Source organism: Melospiza melodia, chromosome 2 (genome assembly GCF_035770615.1).
Source record: "Melospiza melodia melodia isolate bMelMel2 chromosome 2, bMelMel2.pri, whole genome shotgun sequence".
Taxonomy (NCBI): Eukaryota; Metazoa; Chordata; class Aves; order Passeriformes; family Passerellidae; genus Melospiza; species Melospiza melodia.
The window spans coordinates 91,986,319-92,007,618 of NC_086195.1; the positions used below are offsets into that span (position 1 = coordinate 91,986,319).

Consider the following 21,300-nt stretch of genomic DNA (forward strand, 5'->3'; position numbering starts at 1 on the left):
GCTTGTTTCTCACTGCATCCTAAAAGTGATTCCATACACTGCTTGGGGTCTTTGTCCCAGTTTGAAGTAGTCTGGTAAGTATTAGTGTGATTGGGAAATAGATAAAGTATTGCTTCAATTTCATTATTCTTATTGACTCTAAGAGGCTTTTCCACATACAATTAGTCTCTTCATGTCTAAACCAAGCTTTCTTACTAACGTAGAATGTTTCAGTGAGGAGTATTAACCCTGAAAGAGAAGTATTTCTCCTGTAGGGAGGTTTGTAATTGGGGAAGCACAGAGAACAGGGAGCCAAGCAGATGGAAATTAACATTGGAAGCAACTGAGCAGAAGTATGGAAGTATTTGGGCAGCCCTCTGTTGTATACAGTCTTGAGCACCAACTGTTGGGTAACAGGAAGGGAAGATTTGCCTCCATATTTCTTCAGATGACTTAGAAATGGAAAAAAATCATCCCTTTATAGAAATGGATGCCAACAGGATATATGACACATCTGTCTTGCCTCTAGTATTTCTTCCTGGTTTTCATTTCAGGAAAAGGAAGCTGATATTGAAAATAGGTCTCATTCCCCTTTAATTCTTCAGGATATCTTGTGTCTCTGAAAACCCTAAGGACATTTTAGCAAGTGTGGGCAGATATGTAGCTAGAAAGTGCCAATTTCTGCCCAGCACTGTTGGACAGAATGTCAATCATAGGAGAGTGGCTTTCAGAATGTATTTGGTAGTCCTGGGTGAACAACCAAGATGAAGGGATATGGAAAGGGACAAAAGATGTCTTGAAACTACTTCTACCTCCCTCTTGGAGCATCCAACACTTCAAACAGTGGGAGTTAGCTCTTTGGTAGGGAAGGCCTAGCTCTGCAGCTTTCGTACGATATGAGCACTGAACTGGGAAGACGAGTGAGCTCATGTCCCCGTGACTGACTTGGATTTCAGTATTTTGGTGTGCTGTCTTCACATCCACACCAAAGTGGGTGGATGGCTGAAGGAGCGCTGAACTGTTTCAGTTGTACAGGTCCTGCTTTTAGCCTTGGCCCTCTGCTTCGCCTACCTATGTGTGGCTTTCTCATCCCATGTTTTGACAGGTTTCTCAAAGAGTTGTGTCAAATTACATCCCATAGTTCATCTTTCACTCTGCTAGTGTCCTAGCAGATAAAATACATCATTTATCTGTACTGTTCTTTAGTAGTAGCTGACATGATACTTGTCTTTTGTGTGGCTGCATTTCTGTAGCTTTGTGAATCATAATGCAGCAATGCCGTTAGCAAAGTCTTCCCAATCACCTTGGATGAGGTCCAGTCTATAGGTATAGGCACAGCCTCTGAGCCAGGAATCCAAAGGATGTAACCCATGAGTTCTTATCTAAATAAACTTGGCATAGCACCAAAGTGCTAAACCAGTAGGAAAACGAGGACTCTAATTTGGATGTTACCTTGAACATGTCCTTTGTCTGAAGTAATTAAAAGATTCAGGAACAGTGTATTTGAAATAGTGAAGTGTGATAAGCTTACGACGTGCCTAAAATGCATGCTAAAAGGGGGAATATACATACATGTTTGTGATTTTTTTAAATTTGAAAAACTTGTTCTGAAAACAGTCTGGGACAATGTGATGCAGATCAGAGTTTTTTTCCCCTCACATCATTTCTTGGATAGTGATGTTAATTTAGCACACCTAGATCAACTATCCTTGCCAAATGTTACTTCACATCGATGAACAAATTTGACTTCTTTTGAGAGTCTCTGTCATTGATGACTTTTTGGACCTGCTTATTTACTCAAGCTCATAATTAATTTTAATCCTGTCTTTCAAAGTGTGACCAATCCTGTGTAGATTTTTATTGTCTTCCAACTTGATTAACATATTTTCCACACAATTCTCCAAACCATTACAGAGAGTAATGAATAATATCGGACCCAGAATGAGTCTCCCTGGACACATGTAGCAACTTCTCGCAGCTCAAAATTGAGCTATTAATAATTGCTTTCTCTATTCAGTCTTTTTAGCAAATTATGTGCATGTTGTTTTAATGGTGTCGTTCTGCGTGCATATATCAAATTTTGGAAATAGTCTGTAGACCTGTAACAAATCCCTCACTTATGTCAAACTGCACAATTCTTGTATTAAATTATACTGGCTCATTTTTTAGTGTGCTACCCTACATCTCTGCTCAAAGACTTTACAGTAGAAGTTCCAGTGTACAATATCCTAAGGATCCTCTAAGACCCTAATTTTAGGTTGGCTTTTTGCAAACAATTACAACTTGTGAAAGACCAGGGCTAGTTATTGTAATGTAAACCTGTTGCACAGTTATTACATTATTCATGATGTGTAGTTCACATTTTCAATTTTCTTAATGCTTCACAAATAATAGCAGGTTTGATCTCTCCTGTTGCCCTACCTCCACAAAAAAAGTCCCGTGTTCCCTCTGTTACAAGGCTTCCATTCTGCTTTTTTATCTTGGTTATATTTTCATTACTTTTCTTTCTTCCCAGAATACCCCATCTCATTAGCATGTATCCTGACTGTGTTTTCTGACTGCTCAGGCTATGTTTATGGTTGTCACTGGGACACAGAATAGCACTTGCTGTGACTACCTGGGTGTGATGCACAGGTGGACATTCAACCAAACTGAATGACTGAGAGGCTCTAGGCCACTTCTTGTTTAAATTCTAGTCTTGAGACTAATCTGTTTCTTAAGTAACTGGAATCATTCAACCATTTGTGTTTGTTAATTACCCATATAACAATTTGAGAATAAGGTTTGGGAGTTTGGCCCTGCTCTCACCACACTAATATATTTTTATTTTCTGCTGAACAATAGAAAAGAAGCCATGCTTATAAGCAAGCTCTTCGAGAGGATGAAAACAGAAGATTAGAGGAAATGAAGCAAGAACAACAGAGGAAGGTAATTATACATTAACAGTTTACATATTGTATCATTTTTGCATGCTGTGAAACCAATTAAATACACTGATTACTTGTAGCCTACGCACAGAGCTTCCCTTTAGTAAAAGTGATTCAGTCACTGTTTTCAAATATTGTGAGAGAGATGAGTCAAGCTGTAAAATTTGAACAGGGACAGGACAGTTATCTTCTGAGTTCAAGGCTGTTTGCATCTGGAAAATGAGCTCCTTTTCACCTCTTTGCTTGAATAATTGTGCAGAGGGCTTTTTGACCATGGCAACCGATTTCATAGGCTAAGGAAACCAGCTTACTCTCTTGCAGGCAGAAGTCGTCTTACTGAGGAATTTAGGATGATCTTTCTGAATTGTCTCTTTCTAGAGAATTGAGGGCCATGGGCCCTGCTTTTTCAAATGGGGATGTGGAAATGCCCAGATTTGCTGTTAATTATAGTATGCCTCTCTGTGCCCTTTCTGACTACCTAACTAAAGAGTTTTGAATTGTCTAAAAAGCAGGCATTCCATAAGTGCAACTTTGAACTCCATATTCTGTGTATGCATCATGCATTGCCTGAAATGTGTAGTCCCTCTGGTATAGATTTGGGTACCGTATCCAGATAAAGTCCATCTACCAAAGGTGATGACACTCTGCAAAGTTACCTGTCTTGGCTCCGGGTTTGACTGTGAAAGTACAGGGAGGGCAGCACTTGAAAATCTAGCAAATAATTTGAAAATATGTGAGCAAGTCCTGAGCCACTTGCTGTGCCTCTGCTGTTACTAACATCCAAATTAATGTTAAGCTTCTTCCCCAGTGGGAGAATTTTAGCACAACAAATTCCATACACCATACAACAAATTCCATAACTTCTAGAACTGGAGAAGTTACTTATTCCCTGTCACTGATATCTTTCTTTACATGTTGGGGATGTGTCCTCATTTCACAGTATTCTAATAACTATAGTACTGGGGAAAAAAAAGTGGAGCACAAGAGAGTCTCTTCATTGCTATCCCATCAGGTATATGCTTGCTCTCAGAACCTATACATAGGAAAAATTTTTGAAAACCAGCCTGGATGGGTCTAAGGCTGGTTCCTGTTGTAGTCTGTACATGGATCCTTCCAAAGAGAAAATGACTACAGATGTAAATTAGCACACCCCTAATTTATGGGTTTGGTTTAAGGGACTTGTGTAGAGCTGTAGACTCTTCAGCAATTTCCATGGGTTTCTAAGGAGGTGTTGGCTGCTTCTAAGGCTGCTCTTGTTTGTTATGTGGTTCTAAGGTCTCCTTGCCTTCACAGTTGCTGCTACCTATTGTGCAGAGTAATGCACTACTTACAAACCCACTGTAAATAATATGGATTTTAAGGGCTCCAATAATTGTCCCTCAGATATATGTTGGCTCGTTTCTACTTCAAACTAATATTTATTAAAGTAATTGTGAATTCTGTCTTGTGTGTACCTCCTAGCAGAGTGTAGCTATAAAATGTGTAGGTATTGTCAGTTCCCTTTTTTTCTTCAGAACAGGTTTTAGTATGTATTGCTTGATTTAGAAATTTTCAGTACACTTTGAACACCGCATCATATACGCACAATATATTTCAGAACATTACTCTGAGAGAGGAGTCGGCATATTGGAAAGTCAGATGCTGAGTTTTAATTTTCAGGTTGAATAGTTATTTAAAATAGTGAAAATTGAGGTTGGCTTTTTTATTTCTTAATCCTGTTTCTTCTTTTAGGGCTAGACAAATATTGATACACAACACATTCTCAGTTATTGATTTTCTCCATACATTTATTGCATAGTTTTTACTTAATGTTCCACTTAAATTGATTTTAAAAAAAAACCCAGTCATGTGGTTCCATTCAGTTATTGAAGCTTTTATCTAAGTACATCATTTTATTTTAGTTTCTATTCCTACTGCTGTGCAGTTGCTATGGAAAATATGAAGGATAGGTCTGTTCCTATGCCTACCCCCTTGCCCTGCAAGCCCAAATCTCCTTTGCACAAAGATCTGTAATCTCTTGGGTGCGTTGCAGGCCGAAGGAGCTGGACAAACAAGCACACATACAGACCACAGTCATGCCAGTTGTGTTTCCTTCACAGTTTTGGCTAAAATTGCATGAGCAAACTCTCCTCCAATTCCCTTTGACACCGTTTATACACCTTAATACCACGTAAGGCTGCAATGCTGGGCGCTTGTGTATGTTCCCAGCACACCATTTTCACCAAGCTCCATTTTCCCTCCTCACCCTGAAGGGAGCCCCAGGGAGCTGGAGGTGACACACCACGTCGCATAGCCCAGATCTCATCTTCTGCTTGCACTCTGCAGAGGCAGGAGGTGAAGGACATGGCTCCTTCTTCCTCTGTGGGCATGACAGTTGTGTCTGCTCCTCACTTTGGCTTTCATCCCCCTTTGACCCACTGGGAAATTCAAATCTGTGTTTTGGGACATGGGGAAGCAGACTGGTGTCTGGCATGCCCCTTTAAATGTAGGACTCTAAATGTCTGAATCCTGTAACTTCCCACTTTTCAAGGCACAAACAAAAAACTATCCACATGCTGAACAGAAAAACCAGCTCAGTTTTTAACATAGTGCTGTTCCATAAGGAAAATGCAGCTGAGAGAAGTTCTGACTGTAACTGAGGTTAATATCATGTAGAATTAATAAGGTTTGCAGCATAAGTTAATTAAAAGTAAGTTAGTTTATTTATTTATTTATTTGTTTGTTTTTTATTTTTATCATTGCCAGGCTGAATTATTGGAATTTAAACAAAAGCAGGAAGAGGAAACCAGGACAAGAACACTAAAAAATGAACAGAGGAGGTAAGATGCAAAAAAAATGCAAAATACACTGGAATTGAATTTCCGCGTGGAAAGGGTCTCAAAATACAGGCACTCATGTTTCAGAAGACTATTGCAATGAGGATCCCTGACCTCATCTCTGGTTTAGCTTTGCTTTCCACTATGAGCCACTAATATCCATTATTACAGCTGTTCACTGCATGCAGAATGACCCAGAGTGCCTTTCTCACTTTTTTTGTCCTATCAGCATAGGACACAGCATAGAGTAGAAGCAATTAATAGTTTTATTGAGGACACACACTTTATCTGTGTATCTGTATATGAACGTAGATATCTATATATTTTTATATCTATATTTTTGTTTCTTTTAGAACGGTCTACTTTGTCCATGCTGCATCTTGTGGCGGACTGTCTCTGAGGTTAGCAGGCAGAGCTAAACCTGGGTCTTGGTATTGATTCAGATGGAACCTGCAGTGCAGCAAGGCCTTCTGCAGCGGCATTTCTTTGTGCCCCAGGCTCTGCCCCGCCGCTGTGACCTCTCTGTGCTCCACACTTCTCATCTTCCACTTCTGTCACTTAAAGGACTTTTCATTATCCTGAAGCACAGCTTTATTTTCAGCTTTGTGTTCTACTGGTAAAAAGAAACAATGCTCAGGCTCAAAAGTAAAAACAATGTTTGTTTCTTTTTTTTTAAATCATTATGTAATATTTTAAAAAATGCCTACTTCTGTAGACAACCACTCTTCAGACTGCTTTCATTTCTTTTTTTTCTCTAGCAGAGATTGAAATAATTACTCATAGAAGTTAATGAAGGATTTTTGATTCAGTCCATCTCATAAGCATAGAGAGAAATAACCCAGTATTTTCCTTTTTATCTCATTCTTACCAACACCATTGTAGAACATTAAAACAACAGCCATGTCTAAGCGTGTGTCAGTCCTAAGCAGTAATCAAGGAGAAAAAGACACAGTTTTCCAGAGAATCATAGAATGATTTGGGTTGGAAGGGACCTTAAAGGTCATCTAGCTCCAACCCCCCTGCCATGGGCAGGGACACCTTGCACTCCACCAGGCTGCTCAGAGCCCCATCCAGCCTGGCCTGGAGCACTGCCAGGGATGGGGCATGCACAGCTTCTCTGGGCAACCTGTGCCAGTGCCTCAGCACCCTCATAGTGAAGAATTTCTTCCTAATATCCAATCTGAGTCTACCCCCTTTCAGTCTAAAGCCATTCTCCCTTGCCCTTTATCACATGCCCTTGTAAAAAGTCCCCCTCCATCTCTCTTGTAGCCCACTTTAAATACTGAAAGGCTGCTGTAAGGTCACCCCACAGGCTTCTCCTCTGCATGCTGAACAGTCCCAATGTGAAAATATTTAAAACAGATTGAGGAAAACTGTGTATTTGTCCATGCTTTCCAGATTGGTAGAGTAGTGCAAGAAAATGCTAGAATTTCACAGCTGGATGGAAGAGAAAGTTGTCAGCTGCATAAATTGTCTCTCTTAGTAACAAGCTTAAGTGTGTTCTTCCATTTTTTATTACGAAATCAGTACTTCTAGAAACTTTCCTTGAGCACTGAAAGCTGAAAGATTACCTAAGATGACTTGTCAAAATATGTAACCTCCCTAAAGAGGTGGGTGGTGGTACACAGGTCATCTTTCTATGGAGAATTTTCGTGCATTATGAACAGCAGCCAAGGTATGCCTCTTACTCCCAACAGGCTGATCCCAGGATAAGGGTGCATCTGGTGAATTGAAAATTAAGTCCACCTGATCTCATGCCCATCCATGGTTATGCTGCTTGAAAAACACAGGAAGATGGGCACTGAACAGATGGGAAGGGAGAGCCACTCACAGAATGTTTAATATCAGTATTTTGTGAACTTCTCAGCTGCCTTCCATCATTATTCATTTTTTATTGTACTTTAAGGGTAAATAATGCTTTCCTGGACCGACTCCAGAACAGAACACAGCCTAATAACATCTACCACCCTGGATATAATGGACTACCTCAATAATGGCACCTTGGTAAGTTTTTTGGTACAGAATGGAGAAGCAATGAGATTGTTCAAATATTGAATTTTTCTCCAGACACTATTGTGTGTCTGTCTTTAGTCTGCCTGACAGAACTTACAGCCCCGGCTGGCTGTCCTTAGTACCTTTCAAGGAGAAATTCTTGAATACCTTTCAAGAAGAAATTCTGTCTAAAATATAAGCTTTTCAAATGGAAGGAGAGAGGAACAGCTGCTCTTGCAGCAGAACTCAGTGGCCTTGTGTGTGAGGTACTCACTACAAGGAGCCACATCCAAGGTACTTCCTTAAGTTCAGAACAAGGGTAGTGAAATCATTAGGGATTTTTTAAAGTCTTTAAATTAAAGATGCTCAGATATGCTATAAATATTTTAATATGATATTCAAGATGGAGGAAAAAAATCCCATCTCTATATCTGTATCTATCTGTCTACCTATATCTTTCCAGGTACAGCTATTCATTTTTTACCTATATAAAATTATGACAAAGAAAGCTCAACTACATTTCATTTAAAGTCAGTATTTGTAAGGATTTTTGAAGAAAAGCTGCATACTATTAAATATCCATTCATTTTTTCAACTGTCCTAATGAGACATTAATGTTATTGTTGTTTAGAATTTTCAGTATAAAAAAAAAAGTAAATATATGTATTCCCCATCATGGAATTTTTCATTAGGCTGAAATTCTATTGATGAAAAGACCCTGGTATGGGAATTGAAGAGTTAGGAAGACTGAGAAGCAAAATGATGAGACTCTAAGAGAATTTAGTGTGTGTGACAGTGTAGAGGAAGGTGTTTAGTTGATAAAATATAACAGCTTGAATTGGATTAGTTGGTCAGGATGTGTATGTTAGCCAGTGAATACCAGAAAGAGTTCAGTTCAAGCATCTCCAAAGTCAAGGCATGGTTAAAAAGCAGATATTCTTGCCACTGGATTTTCCATGTACTGAAATGGGAAAAGAGTGTCTTCATCACTACAAGCCTTGGGCAAGCCCTGGGCTCAGGAGCCTTGCACTGGTTCTTGGTCTTGGTGAGAGGAGACAGGACGTGCCAGCTCAAGCTCCCATCAGGTCTGTGGGCAGACATCAGCAGCTTTACTGATCTGAAACACCAAGCACATCAGGCAGTGCAGAAGCTGATGGAAGCCAAGTTACAGGTGTCCAGGCTAGTTAAAGGGTGTGAGTAAGAGAGCACAGTGTATGGCAGGCCTGAGCCACCTCCTGAAGGACAGCATGTCTGCAGATAGCAGAATTAGAGACTGCAGGCAGGACACAGCCACCTGATACAGGGAAAGTGCAAAAGATGAAGTCTGATAGAGGGTGTCTGGTTAACAAAGGCAACGAGGGCACTTTGTGTTTTTTGTCCCCATTAGTGTACTGTTTCCTGATAAACTCCAAGGAAAATGTGTGACACAGCCAAGATCCCCAACATTTTTCTCAAGCATCTCCATCAGAGCACCTGCCTTCACCCCTGGAAACCTTGCCATTGTCTGCAGAGGTGGCAGGGCTTTGCCTTTAGTCAGATGCACACACCCTCTTTCACAGTCTGTATCATTGAGCACAAATGAGTGTGCTCAGCCTAGGCACAGTTTTAACAACAGGTGACTATGTGAGGGTTTTTTTAATATGTAAATCGAATTAATGCATCAATACAAATGCAATAAAACCCTGTGTATGGAAGTGATAAATGTCCTACTCTGTTATTTACTTAATGACTCCCAAAGAGCATGCCTTCTGCTGGGTAATGCTAGATCTATTTTTCCTTTATGTTATAACGTGACATTTGAAGACTAAACTGAGAAGGAAAAGATTAAAATATGAAAGAATATGTCCTAATGGATAGGAATTAAAAAATGGGTATTGGTAACAAGCACAAGAAAGAAAAATAATCTCTCAAAAGATAGGCTGGAGGCAGCAATCTTAGTGTCTTTGATTATACCGAGATTTTTCTCCTTTCCTTTGGGATTTAAAAAAAAAAGAGCTGAACTGCAGGCAGGGCTTACAAGTCATGTAGTCTGCAGCCAGGCATTTTACATTACAAGGAAGCTAACTGAAACAGGTCCGACTATATACTAAGATTAAGAGAAGGTAAAAAAGTTCCCAAAGTAAAGACATGAAGGTAATTTTTGAGCCTCTTCCATCTGTGCAATGGCACCAAAGGGTGCCATTTGTTCTCTTTCCTTCTTGTAGATTTTTTCCCCTGTTTGAACTCTTTACAGTCACAACAACTTCACACTTAACAGAAACTGAATGTTGTGCTCTATTGTTGATGTATCCACTCTATTTTTCACTGTTGGTTCTATTAGCCTGGTTTCCTAAAGAAATGAAATTTGTACGATCACACTGTCTGTGTGCATGTAATAAGATTTCCCAGCTGCTGGCCAATCTTAGCCAAATTTGAAAGGGATTACAAGTCTCAGAGATAATTAAATTTCTGTGTGTTTTGTGAAAAGCAGTGACTAGCATAGGAGACAGCCTAAAACAGTGCCCACTCTGAGGGGTGGTGCATTCTCTGCATTGTTTGACTGCAGCCCTCTGGCAGATCAGCGTGGGCACAGCTCAAGAGCAGCTGCAGCTCTGCCCTGATGTCCTGGGGGCTAGGGGATTCAGAAAGGGACATGATATCACAAATGACATGGAGAAAAGGGGAGGAGGCTGAATATATTGTGTACGTCTGGGAAGAGGGCAGGAGAGCAGTTACATTGTCCAATTGTCCCCTAAGCAATAGGAAATGAGTTTTCATTAATTCAAATCCCCTCCAGACATTTTGTGTTTTATTAGGAATATTTATAAGCTGTTCTATTAAGAAGGATCTTCATGACTGTAATTTCTCCTGCCTTTTTGATTATAAATGCCAGGGCACTCTCTGGGTGGCTTTGTAGTTTCCATTTTTAATGGGGAAACAACATAATGAAGTTCCACTTCTATCTGTGAGCTACTGCACCCTTGAGAAAGCCCCGAGTCTTGCTGTATGCTATCAAGAAAGTTTTAATGCCCTTTGCACTGCCTTTGGCATAAAGATAAACCTTTCAAGATAGGAGAATAAGAAAATTACCATAGTCCTTTCAAAATCCAAGTTTAATAAATAAGATCATATAATGGAATCATAGAATGGTTTGGGTTGGATGGGACTTTAAAGATCATCTAGTTCCAACCTGCCTGCTATGGGCAAGGACACCTTCCACGAGATCAGGCTGCTCAGAGCTCCAGAAAACTTGGCCTTCAGCATTTCCAGGGATGGGGCATCCACAGCTTCTCTGGGCAACCTGCCGCAGTATTTCACCACCCTCACAGTAAAGAATTTCTTCCTAATTTAATCATGATTCATCTGGGACTTAGAACTGAGACAGTATTTGTTCACTGTTTTGGCACAAATGATCAGTAAAGCACTTTTGTTGTTACAAAAGAATAACTTTTAAACAGTTGCACATTTTGTTATTCAATGCCTCATGGGATTTGCCCATATCCAAGTATGTAGGGATTTGCAGAGACCAAAAGCTAATGCATGGCAAGCCTGTAACAGAGACCTTGTTAATTTTTTGCATGAAAATGGGTCACTGTCAAGTACCCTTTTGTTTATTCTGTAAATGGGGAGAGGTCACATTGTGAACGTATGAAATTTATAGGTCTGCTCTTCTTCAATTAAATACTAGTTGTCTTGCTGAAACTCTCTGAGCCATAGCAAACCCAGAGTCTAGAAGGCAAGGTGACATATTACATCCTCCTGTCTCATGTCTCCATTATATCCAGTGTGATGCATAAGAATGAGAAATGCTCCCTCGAGTGCTAACTCTGCTCTTTCAGTGGATGCATAATACTAGATACTTGCTGTGCAAAGCAGCTATGCCCTGAATACACAGGTGTAGTGGGACAGGAAACCCCATTCTCTTCCTTTCCCATGTGCAGAACAGGAACTGAATAAGATGCTGGATAAATTTGTTTTGAGGAAATATGATTAACGGATAAAACTATTTTGAATAAACATGGTTTGTGGGTTTGCACTTTGTTTAGTTCTTGCAGCATGACCCATGGGAAAGTTTCTTTGGAGTCTCAGCCAGCACTTGATTTATGCTGTTTGTGACCAGTTGAAGAGGGAAAAAGTCATGAAGTTTACTGTTGCACAGCAAAAGGAGCCCCAGCTCAAAGGCCCCTGAAGTCACAAGGCCAGCATGCATGTCACAGGTTTTTCTAAACAATCTGTCTTCAATGTACTTTCAGAAGGATCAAGTTGCACTAAAAATTCTGCTTTCCCAGAACGAAGAAAAGGCTTTTACTTAACATGGGAATATTGAGAAAAGAATATTTATATAAGAAGGTTCCAGAATGCAATCCACAATGGTTACATGTGTTTAAATGAATAATGTGATTTGCTAACTTAGCTTTAACTTGGTTAGTCTATGTACAATCTGAGTTGAAAAGGTTATTAGTTTGCTTCCTAAAAATGGTTGTTTTCTTGTTTGTTGGGTTTTTTCTTTTTACTGAAAGTAACATACCTGTCTTTCCTGGCAGAAAATATAGAAACTACTTAGCAGAAATATCAGCATCAATAAAGGGACCTCAGATGAGTAGGTCCAGGCAGGCTGTAGCTCAGTTTAGTGACTTAGCTCTGGCAAGGCTGTCAGACATCATATGCAGATGTGTTTCCCCTGCCTTGATCTTGAGCTCAGTCATTCTTTGCTTTGAGAATCCTACATGAGAATAGTGGCAGTCTGGGCAGGAACAGAAGAAGCTTCTCACTCTTTCAAATTGTGTGAGGTTAAGAATCTGAAGATATTTGAAATACTTCTAGATTTATCTTTTTTTCTCCTAGCAGAAGCAAGATATGTTTATCTCTTGAGTCAATACATCCTGCTATTTATTTAGAAGTCAAATCAAAGATGTTTTGTTCTAGGACTGGAATCTTGGAAAAGAGTTTGCTTGTTATTTTAAGTGGAGTTTCAAAATGACTTCAAATAATCAAGAAAGCACCACACAACTAGATAACCATAATTCCTTGCATGAATATGCAATTGTATTGCACATTGTACATTGTACTGTACTAATGCATTTTTTATTTTTATCCAAGAGTCAAACTACTTGGAATAAAGGAGGAGCAAGGTAAGAATAATTTGGTTTTTTTTAGAACCAATGTCAGTAATAATTTAGTTTTGAATTTGACATTTCATTATGACAATTTTTGTAGTTTAATTTTGAAACAATATGAGAAGGGATCTTAAAAGAAATGCATTCCAACTCTGTGTTTGGGAGTCCTGCAATGGCACATACCTAATCTGAAACATGATTTTTGTGAAGAATTGCAGGTAAGAAAAGCTGATGATGGCATTGATGGCATCTTCTGGGAGTGCCTTGATATTTAGGCTAAAACTTCACTACAGCCATGTTCTCTGCATCATAGACTCTGCCTAGATAAAGCTGAATGTGGCTGGGAGTGCAGGAGGTGACTTAGTAAACTTTCAGTGTTCTTAAGTGAAAGGGATACTGTTGTGGGCTGTGTTCTTCCAACCATTGTTCATGAACAAAAAGGGAAACTGCATATCAGTGGAGGCTGTCAGTAAAACACCACTACTGAATCAGAGAAATCAGGCCCTCTGCTTTAAAATGTCCTTTTCTTAAGACTCACTGCATCTGTGTTCCTTTCTGAAAGGGGTTCCCTACTCTAATCCTCAATTCAGATACAACTATGTCTGCAGAGCCTTTACTTACAGGGTTGGAAACTTTTGAAGCAAGTTCGGGAACTGACAAAGATTATTTGTTCCTTAGCAGTTAGGTTTGACATAACTCGGTTTTTTGGGGGGTTTTTTTGAGACCTTGCATTTTATGAAAAGGAATTTAAAATAATCAAACTTTTAAAAGTCCGTTGCTTCCAACCCTTCCCCCACAAATCTAGATTTGAGACTTTCTTCATCATTTGCTACTCCAACAGTTATGTTAGTCCTTTTACAGCAGGGCTTTATTCTGAAGACAGTATCTAAATTATATTGTTGGCTTCCCATGAGTTGTCTTTTCAGTTTTTTGAGAAGTAAAATTTTTATTAAAAATTTACTCAAATTCACTCAGGAAATGGCAATGTGTAGATAAAGGCAATTCCCTGGAGGGGCAGAAATGGCTATCTTTTGCAGTCCACAGTTCTACTATGTTTTGTAAGCTGTGGACAGCTGAAGGACTTCAACACATTGAATCCTTTGTTATTGGTATAATACCAATAACGTATTTACATGTGAACTGTACAAGAAATATGGATGGGTGTATTTTTAAGCCTTGTTTTTCTGTTGTTTTCAAAACACATTTCAGCCTGCTATGTCAATATGTTGTTCAAAGAGTTACTAATATGTCTGCAGATAATTAGAACATTTTGTGAATTAAATTTACAAAAAGATAGAAATCCCTTCATGAAGGCTTTACATAATTAAAAGCTAAAACCTGTTGGAAGAAAGGGAACACTATTTTCCAGTGGAATTAATCCTTGAGAAGTTGACTTTGAATTTTGTTTTTGTTGTAAAAGATAAATTTTAATTCTTTTTTCTCCCTCTTGTTACAGGGTATTGCAGAAATATTCACTTTTATCTGGCCTAGGCCAAATGACTTTGTAAAAGCTCCAAGAAACTGCTCTTTATTGTGATTCTTTTCTTACCCTGACTTCAGCTGCACACTGTCTTCATGAGCAATCTGCAGAGACTGGTTTCTAGCTGTCATTATTCATGCATACATATTTGAAACAGCTGATTATGAAAGTCCTATTTAATTTTTAATAAGAATATTTGTAATTTTTTTTTTTTCATAAATTGTTTTGCCTCATGGAGAATGTAATTATCCCAGTCTTCATGATCTCTGGAAAAGAAGACAAAGTGACTGCAGAAACTGCAGTAATATATGTGTTTACTTGCTGCTCTTTACCCAGAAAAAAACAAAACAAAAAAAAAAAACATTTCAGAGACAATCTTAAAAAGCAGGTAAAGAGGAATTTTTTGGGAAGAGAAGGAGAAATGTTGCTGGGGTTTTGTTTGTTTGTTTGTTTTCTGTTTGTTCTTGTGGAAGTTTTGTGAAATTATTTTACTTTGTACTCAATGGCAGACACTCAAGAAGAAAAATGTGCATTGTAGACAGTATCTTTTAAATAGGTTCTTAGAAAAATACGTAACATGAAAGAAAGAAATAAAGTTTGAAATAAAACTGAAATGTATTTGATCTCTTCACATCTTTTGTGGCACAATGTGGTGTCTTTTCTCTTTGTCTGTTTTACCATGGTAACATCTATTACAGGAGTGGGGAGCGCTACTCCAGCGTTAGCTTCAGTTTCCTGTTTTTCTTTGTCCCTCTAGTCCAGTGGAATTTAATTTGTGTCTCCCTGTCTCTGAGACAGATGACAACTTTTTAATGCTTTCTAAAAGTCATCATATATGACCAAGGTACTTCTAGTATAAAAGAAGGGTTCACAGTGCATATTACATAAACCACGCAGAAAAGAAAAAGTATCTGTGGCATTTGCAATTTTGTCTTAGGCTGAGTTAAAGGTCTCCAGAACAATTTTGTTCAGCGTGCAGGCATGATATTTTTCCATCACCCTTGCAATATGGAAACTTCATAATGAGTCACCTGAAGGTTTTTTTGAGCCACGGATGTTGCGATGTTTGCTGTCCCTTGTGGGACACTCTGTAGCTGTCTTTGGCTCAAACTATTATTCAAATCTCTCATGCTGCTAGCTAGCTGATGTTCATAGGGAATGCTGGAGATTTGGCAATATTTTCTGGTTTAGCCTTTTTTTAGGTAAAAATTTCTGGGAAGATTCCTTGGGAAGACTTTTCCATACCTACACAGTGGTACTGTATAACAAGTAGTATTTGGCTGTGTCATTGGACTTCTTTGGAAATTAAATTTACCTCTGCCTCCAAGAAATCCCTCACCTGGCCTTCTTTGGTAGATTTTAGGGCGGGGGCTAAACATCTACAGACTGGGCAATATATACATGCATATAGATATATTTCAATGGAAATGTCTTTGCTGCAGTCAGACCCTGGTATTGTACTCTAATGGGACTCATATTTGTAGGTGGTCTTTTTGAAGCAGTGAACCCAAAGGCTGAGTGGGAGGGGAAGTCACCATTGTCCCTAACAAGCTGAAATTCAGTCTGTGTTGCTATGTTTCAATACATGAAAAAGAGCTTTTTATTAACCTGCTACTTTCACATTCAGGAGCAGTGATGGCAGGTCACCTTGAATAACCTCTTCTATTAAGCTTTTTTGCTTTCTTTTGGCTGTCTTCACAGTGCTTCCCCTTATCCAGCATTTCAATCTCTTTTTTGAAATGCTGTCTACAAACTATTTCTGACATTAACTATTCCAGCCCTTTTAATGGAGAAATATCAGAATTTTCCCTCCCCTATCTTTCTGAACAGAACAAACAAATCTATATGAACAGTGGTCCAGGAAGTGTCTTTGACAGCCATGCCCTGCAATGGAGATGATAAGAAGTTACATCCATCCACAAATTGATGTTAGCAGGATGTCTGGAAAAAGCAGTGCTTATCCTGTTGGAAAGCTTCCAGTACCTCAGAATTACCACCTCCATACACACATACCCTGCCCAAACTGTAAGGCTGAGAGCAAAGGGATGTTATGACATCTCTTTAAAGGCATTATAATGAAATAAAGTGGTGGTAGAGGGGGAAAACAGCTTCAGGTTTGTCGAGAGTTAGGAACGGGTAGCTGGGCATCTTATCTATTTGCTTGTTAGAGTAAACATTTGATGAAGATTTTCAAACTCAAGTAGTTTCTCTAGTTACAACTTACACAAACCAAACTAATTATCTTTGTACTGTTGCATAATACCAGATTTTATTTCTGCATAACAGTAAATGGAGAGTTTTGGGGTTTTGTTTTGTTTTGTTTTTAAATTGTTGTTGATAACAATATAATTTGTACTGATGATCTCCTTGTTTATTTTAGAAAAAAACCTTCCAGCAGGGAATTGCGTGTGTCTGCAAGAGGAAATCCCCTTGCTGTTCCATTGCTGAGTCAAATTCATTTTAACAAACTGACTGAACCATTATGATCAGCTATTCTGAATTCCAATATAACTTGACAGCAAGAGTCCTATGTTTAGATTTTATGGTCTGTCTAAATCAGAAAGTACCCTCCTATGAAGAAACGTAGCATTTATTTAAGGACTTACAAACCTGATTCTCTGTTATGTACCTAAAAGTTGTTCCAATGGTTTATCTATTCCTACTTTTAAAAATACCTTCCTGACTCCTAGTGTAAACTTGCCAAGTTTCATAAAACTGTTAATGAATTTTCTTAAGCATTTACTTGGTAAATTATGGGTTTCTGCTCCTGAGACTCTTCTTTTTCTTAAAGTGCAAAATTTGGACTGCTTAATTCAATTTACACGTTTTGTTTAGTTTTTATTTTAAAAATAATCCATATTTGAAGAAAGACTTTGATGCAATGGGATTTGGTGTAACTGTATCTTCCTTTTGGTATGTGCCCCACTACTCAGACACTAAGGCAGAATATTATAAGCTACTACAAAGGGAGTTAATCCATAGCTTACATTTTATGGTATCCATCCATGTTCAGTTCACGCCTCTGCATCAAGAAATTCAAATCCCCGTCTCCTGTCTTGGAGAACATCTTAACTACCGGATTCTTTAGAGCAGTTCTCAGCACCCAGGCTATGTTGACTCTTCTGCTTTATGCAAAAGAATAGAAATTCATGTGAAATGAGAAGGCAACGTGGCTTTATCTGTTCCAGGAGCTGGTCACTGCTGTGGGCCATGCCATGGCTCTGCTCCCCATGACAGTCTTTGGAGCTCTGAGCAACCTGGTCTAATGCAAGGTGTCCCTGCTCATGGCAAGTGTTGGGAACTGATGATCTTTAGAGTCCCTTCTAATCCAAACCATTCCATGGCTCTATGATCCTAGTGGCTCACTCACATTGACTCCTTCACACCTCCAGATACTTGTTTTCTCTACTTTTGCTCCTGGAATACAAACTGTCTGGCAGAAATCCCTTCTGCTCCCTCTCTAGGTATTACTCCTCATTGCCTCCAATCATTTCCCTTTTCTTGTAATCCATGGGTTCTTCCTTAGTACCCTTGACTGCTTTAACAGCCTATTTTTCTGCTATATCCTCTGGAATTAAAAATGGGAACAATACTATTTGCTGCTTCAATGTAACATTTATGCTTTTGCAATCATTTCTCTTTCCTGTCTGACAGACCAATGTGTTTTCTTATCTCCTGTCCATGTCCCCTATTTGTCCTATCCTTTTCCATCTTGGCATGGAGCTGCATTAGGAAGAGCATTGCCAGTGGGTCAAGGGATGTGATAATTCCCTTCTGGTCAGCCCAGTGAGACACATCAGGAGTGCTGGGTCCAGTGCTTGGCTCCCCAGGACGAGAAAAATGTGGACACACTGGAGTGAATCCAGCAAAGGGCTATGAAGGTGGTGAGGGGGCAGGAGCATCTTTGATAAGAGAGCAGACTAAGAGAGCTGTGACTGTTCAGCCTGCAGAGTGCAAGTCTCAGAGGGGTCTCATACATGTGAGTAAATATTGGGAAGGGGGGGAGTGGTGAAGGACATTAATTCAGGTGCCCAACAACAGGACAATGGGCACAAGTTAAAATACAGAAAATTCTATTTAAACACACAAGCCTTTTTTTTTTTTTTTTTTTTTTTAATAGCTTATCAGGCAGTGTCACAGGTTGCCCAGAGAGGCTGCTGAGTTCACATCCCTGAACTGTCCTGAGCAACCTGCCATCAGTGACCCTGCTCTGAGCAGGACTGGATGCTGTAGCAGCCATGGGCAGCATTCAGCTGATGCTGACACTGTTAGTAGAGGTGAGAGTTTTCACTGTGACTGTCACTGGGTAGAAATGGAAGCTTGAAATGAGAAAATTCACCTGAAGAGCTTCAGTCTCGCATTAAAGACTTTCCAAATTTCAAACCATTCTAGGGATTTCATTCTGAACTCTCTCTGATCTGCTCTCATAAAAAGAGTGGGTTTATTTCTTGCCAACTTTAATTCATTTTTTTAATTTCACTTTGAGCCCCCATTCCCTGTTCCTAGCTGTTTGATCTTTGCACTTAGCTCCTTAATTAAAAGAAGGCAAACCAGCTTTTCCTGCTGCCTGGACCTCTCTCTAGGAGCTGTCTTTATCTCTCATTCAGTTAGCACCAACCACAGTCTTTACCACCAATTTCTCTTTCCTTCCCTCCCAATCCATGAACTCCCTTGAACTATATTTGGGTAAGAAACCCTAACAGAAATGTTATTTTTGAATGATGATTTCCATTTAGTATTTTATTTTAAAGTCTCTCTAGCAAATTCTCAATTTTCTTATCTAGACTTTGAAGTTTGAGTAGTTCTTTATTTTTATATAAGAAAGCCATATGGCCTTGTATAACTCTTCTCTTTTAACAAATGCACATTTTGTCAGACTGGAAATCCCACCATAAATGCAACTCCTACCTATTCAAACTTTAATCTTTCATTAAGCCGTGTTGTCTGGTATTAATTATGCTGTTCACCCTTAATTCTTTATTGAGCACATCCTCTTTTGCTTTCCTGAGATTTTGCCCTGGGTAAGCATTAAATTGACAGACCTAAAGTTAGTTTTTCAGCACATTATCCTTTGGAAACATTGAAAAATTTATTTCCTGTCTTCTCTGTTCAATCTTTTGGACAGTCACCATATCTCAGAGGATTTATCCAGTATCCTGCTTTGAAAACAGTGTTTTTACAATCTCATCAGTTTATACACCTACAGCCAGTGGTCTGAGTTATCTTTGTTGATATTTAGTAACTCACTCCTTTACTAAAGGAATAAAAATATATATATTTCCCTATTCCCATCTGAAATAGTAATCTATCTGTTTCCCAAAAATAAATATGTGTGTATATTGGTATCAGAAGTGAGGATTTTGCATTTTTGCCTCTTCCCTGGCACAGTGATGGCTGTGGAGCTAATCTGTGGGGGTGGCAGAGTTTCTGTGCTGGTGTTCCTTTGTTCTCTGCCTGGAGTGGGGTGTTGTCACAGCCATGGTACACGACTGGTGGCCACTGGAGGAGCAGGGTGTTTCATTATTGTAAAATTTCATCCTCACCGAAGATAAGCTTTCAGCAGCCGCCTTGCATATTTACTCCCCCAAGGAAAAAGTTAAGTCTTGGATTACAAAGACAAAAATAAAGTTATGAAAAGAGGAAAGTAACAAATGCAATCTTGGCATAGCTCTGATAACAAAGGTCTTATCCAACTAAGTTCAGAGGTGTGAGCAATACCACAGCTCAGCAGCCAAGAACAGAACTGCCAGGTTGAATCTTTACAACCAATTTCTTAGCTGGTTGGTTCAATTGAATATGATCAATAAAAAACCCAGGAAAAAAAAGCATTTCTCACCTTAAGAAGCTACAATTTCCTTCCTAATGTAAACCATTCTATACTATTTCTTGCTCTGCTTTTGTGGAGAGACTCCACTGCTATTGACACTCTCTCCCTTCCCTTTTTTTTTCTTTTTTTTTAAGATGCAGAAAATTTGTTGGCATGCTTTATTTGCATTTAGTTTGTTTCATGACTGAAATGCTTCCTCCATCTTCATGGAGCCTGGTAAACAGATGTTGTGCTGTTTTAGCACATCTTGAAGGTCAGCAATTGCTAGCACAGCAGAGACCAGAGCCTTCAATCCTAGAAATTGGCCTGCTTGTACCTGATCCAACCACATTTGAATAAAACAAAGACGCTTGTTACAATGAACCAATCTGGACCTTTTCCTGGAGGTTAATGTAAGTGCAAACTTTGCAAAGGTAAAGCCTGTACTACACAAGGAAGTTTCTCAGGTAAATTTCATCCAGTGTGCCCAACTTCTTTTTAACCTGAATAAAATGGAAAACAAATAAACAGGAAAAACAATCAGAAAAAAAAAAAAAAAAAACCAAAACCCCAGACTACAAAACCAAATCAATAAAAAAAAAACAACCAAACTCCTGTTTTTTTCATTTCTTCCAGAGGCAGAATCTGGTTTAGTTTGGCAGGGTAAATTTTTTTTATTAACCTTTATTTTACATGGCTTTTCAGAAGTTCTGCTGTACCTTTTCACTCTGGATCAATTCTGATTAATATTTTGTTCTCTTGAACTTTTTTTCCTGTATGTGAGATCAAAACTCAAAGTGCCAATTACTTAACTCTTTAAATCAATGTCTCTCCTGGCTCTCCTTCAAAAAATAAATAAAAGACTGTTTGAAGCAGTGATTCGTTCTGCTTTCTCTGTTTAATCTGAAAAAATGCATTGCTTGCTCTTTGCACACTGATAATTGTCTCCAGCAGAAGGCAATAAAAAATATTTTAACCAGAATAGCTAACTGATAATAAAAAAACACAGTCAAAAAGATTTAAAATAATTTAATATACAGATTCAATGTGATTACTCTCTTACAAGTTTCAGCTCCTTTTGACTTCAAGTAGGATGGCCAGCACTTGGGTATCCTGCAGGTTACCACAACATGGACCTGCAGAAAGAGCAACTTTTAAGACTTGAGAGTGGGTCTGTGGGCTAACGAGCAAGTACTGAAAACAA

At 38.9% G+C, this 21,300-nt stretch overlaps 1 protein-coding gene across 6 annotated transcripts in view; it reads left to right on the forward strand.

The window, feature by feature from the left end:
* EPSTI1 (epithelial stromal interaction 1) overlaps window positions 1–14,921 on the forward strand; it is a 50,074-nt gene extending 35,153 nt beyond the window's left edge. Inside the window, exons 8-13 of one of the 6 annotated variants that reach the window (XM_063149350.1) lie at window positions 2,824–2,907; window positions 5,652–5,725; window positions 6,076–6,123; window positions 7,629–7,726; window positions 12,794–12,825; window positions 14,267–14,921. In XM_063149350.1, coding sequence (XP_063005420.1) covers window positions 2,824–2,907; window positions 5,652–5,725; window positions 6,076–6,123; window positions 7,629–7,716 — 294 coding nt within the window. In that variant the 3' untranslated portion in view covers window positions 7,717–7,726; window positions 12,794–12,825; window positions 14,267–14,921. The other 5 variants (XM_063149352.1, XM_063149351.1, XM_063149353.1 and 2 more) reach the window with 5 other exon arrangements.
* The last annotated feature ends 6,379 nt before the right edge of the window (window positions 14,922–21,300 follow it).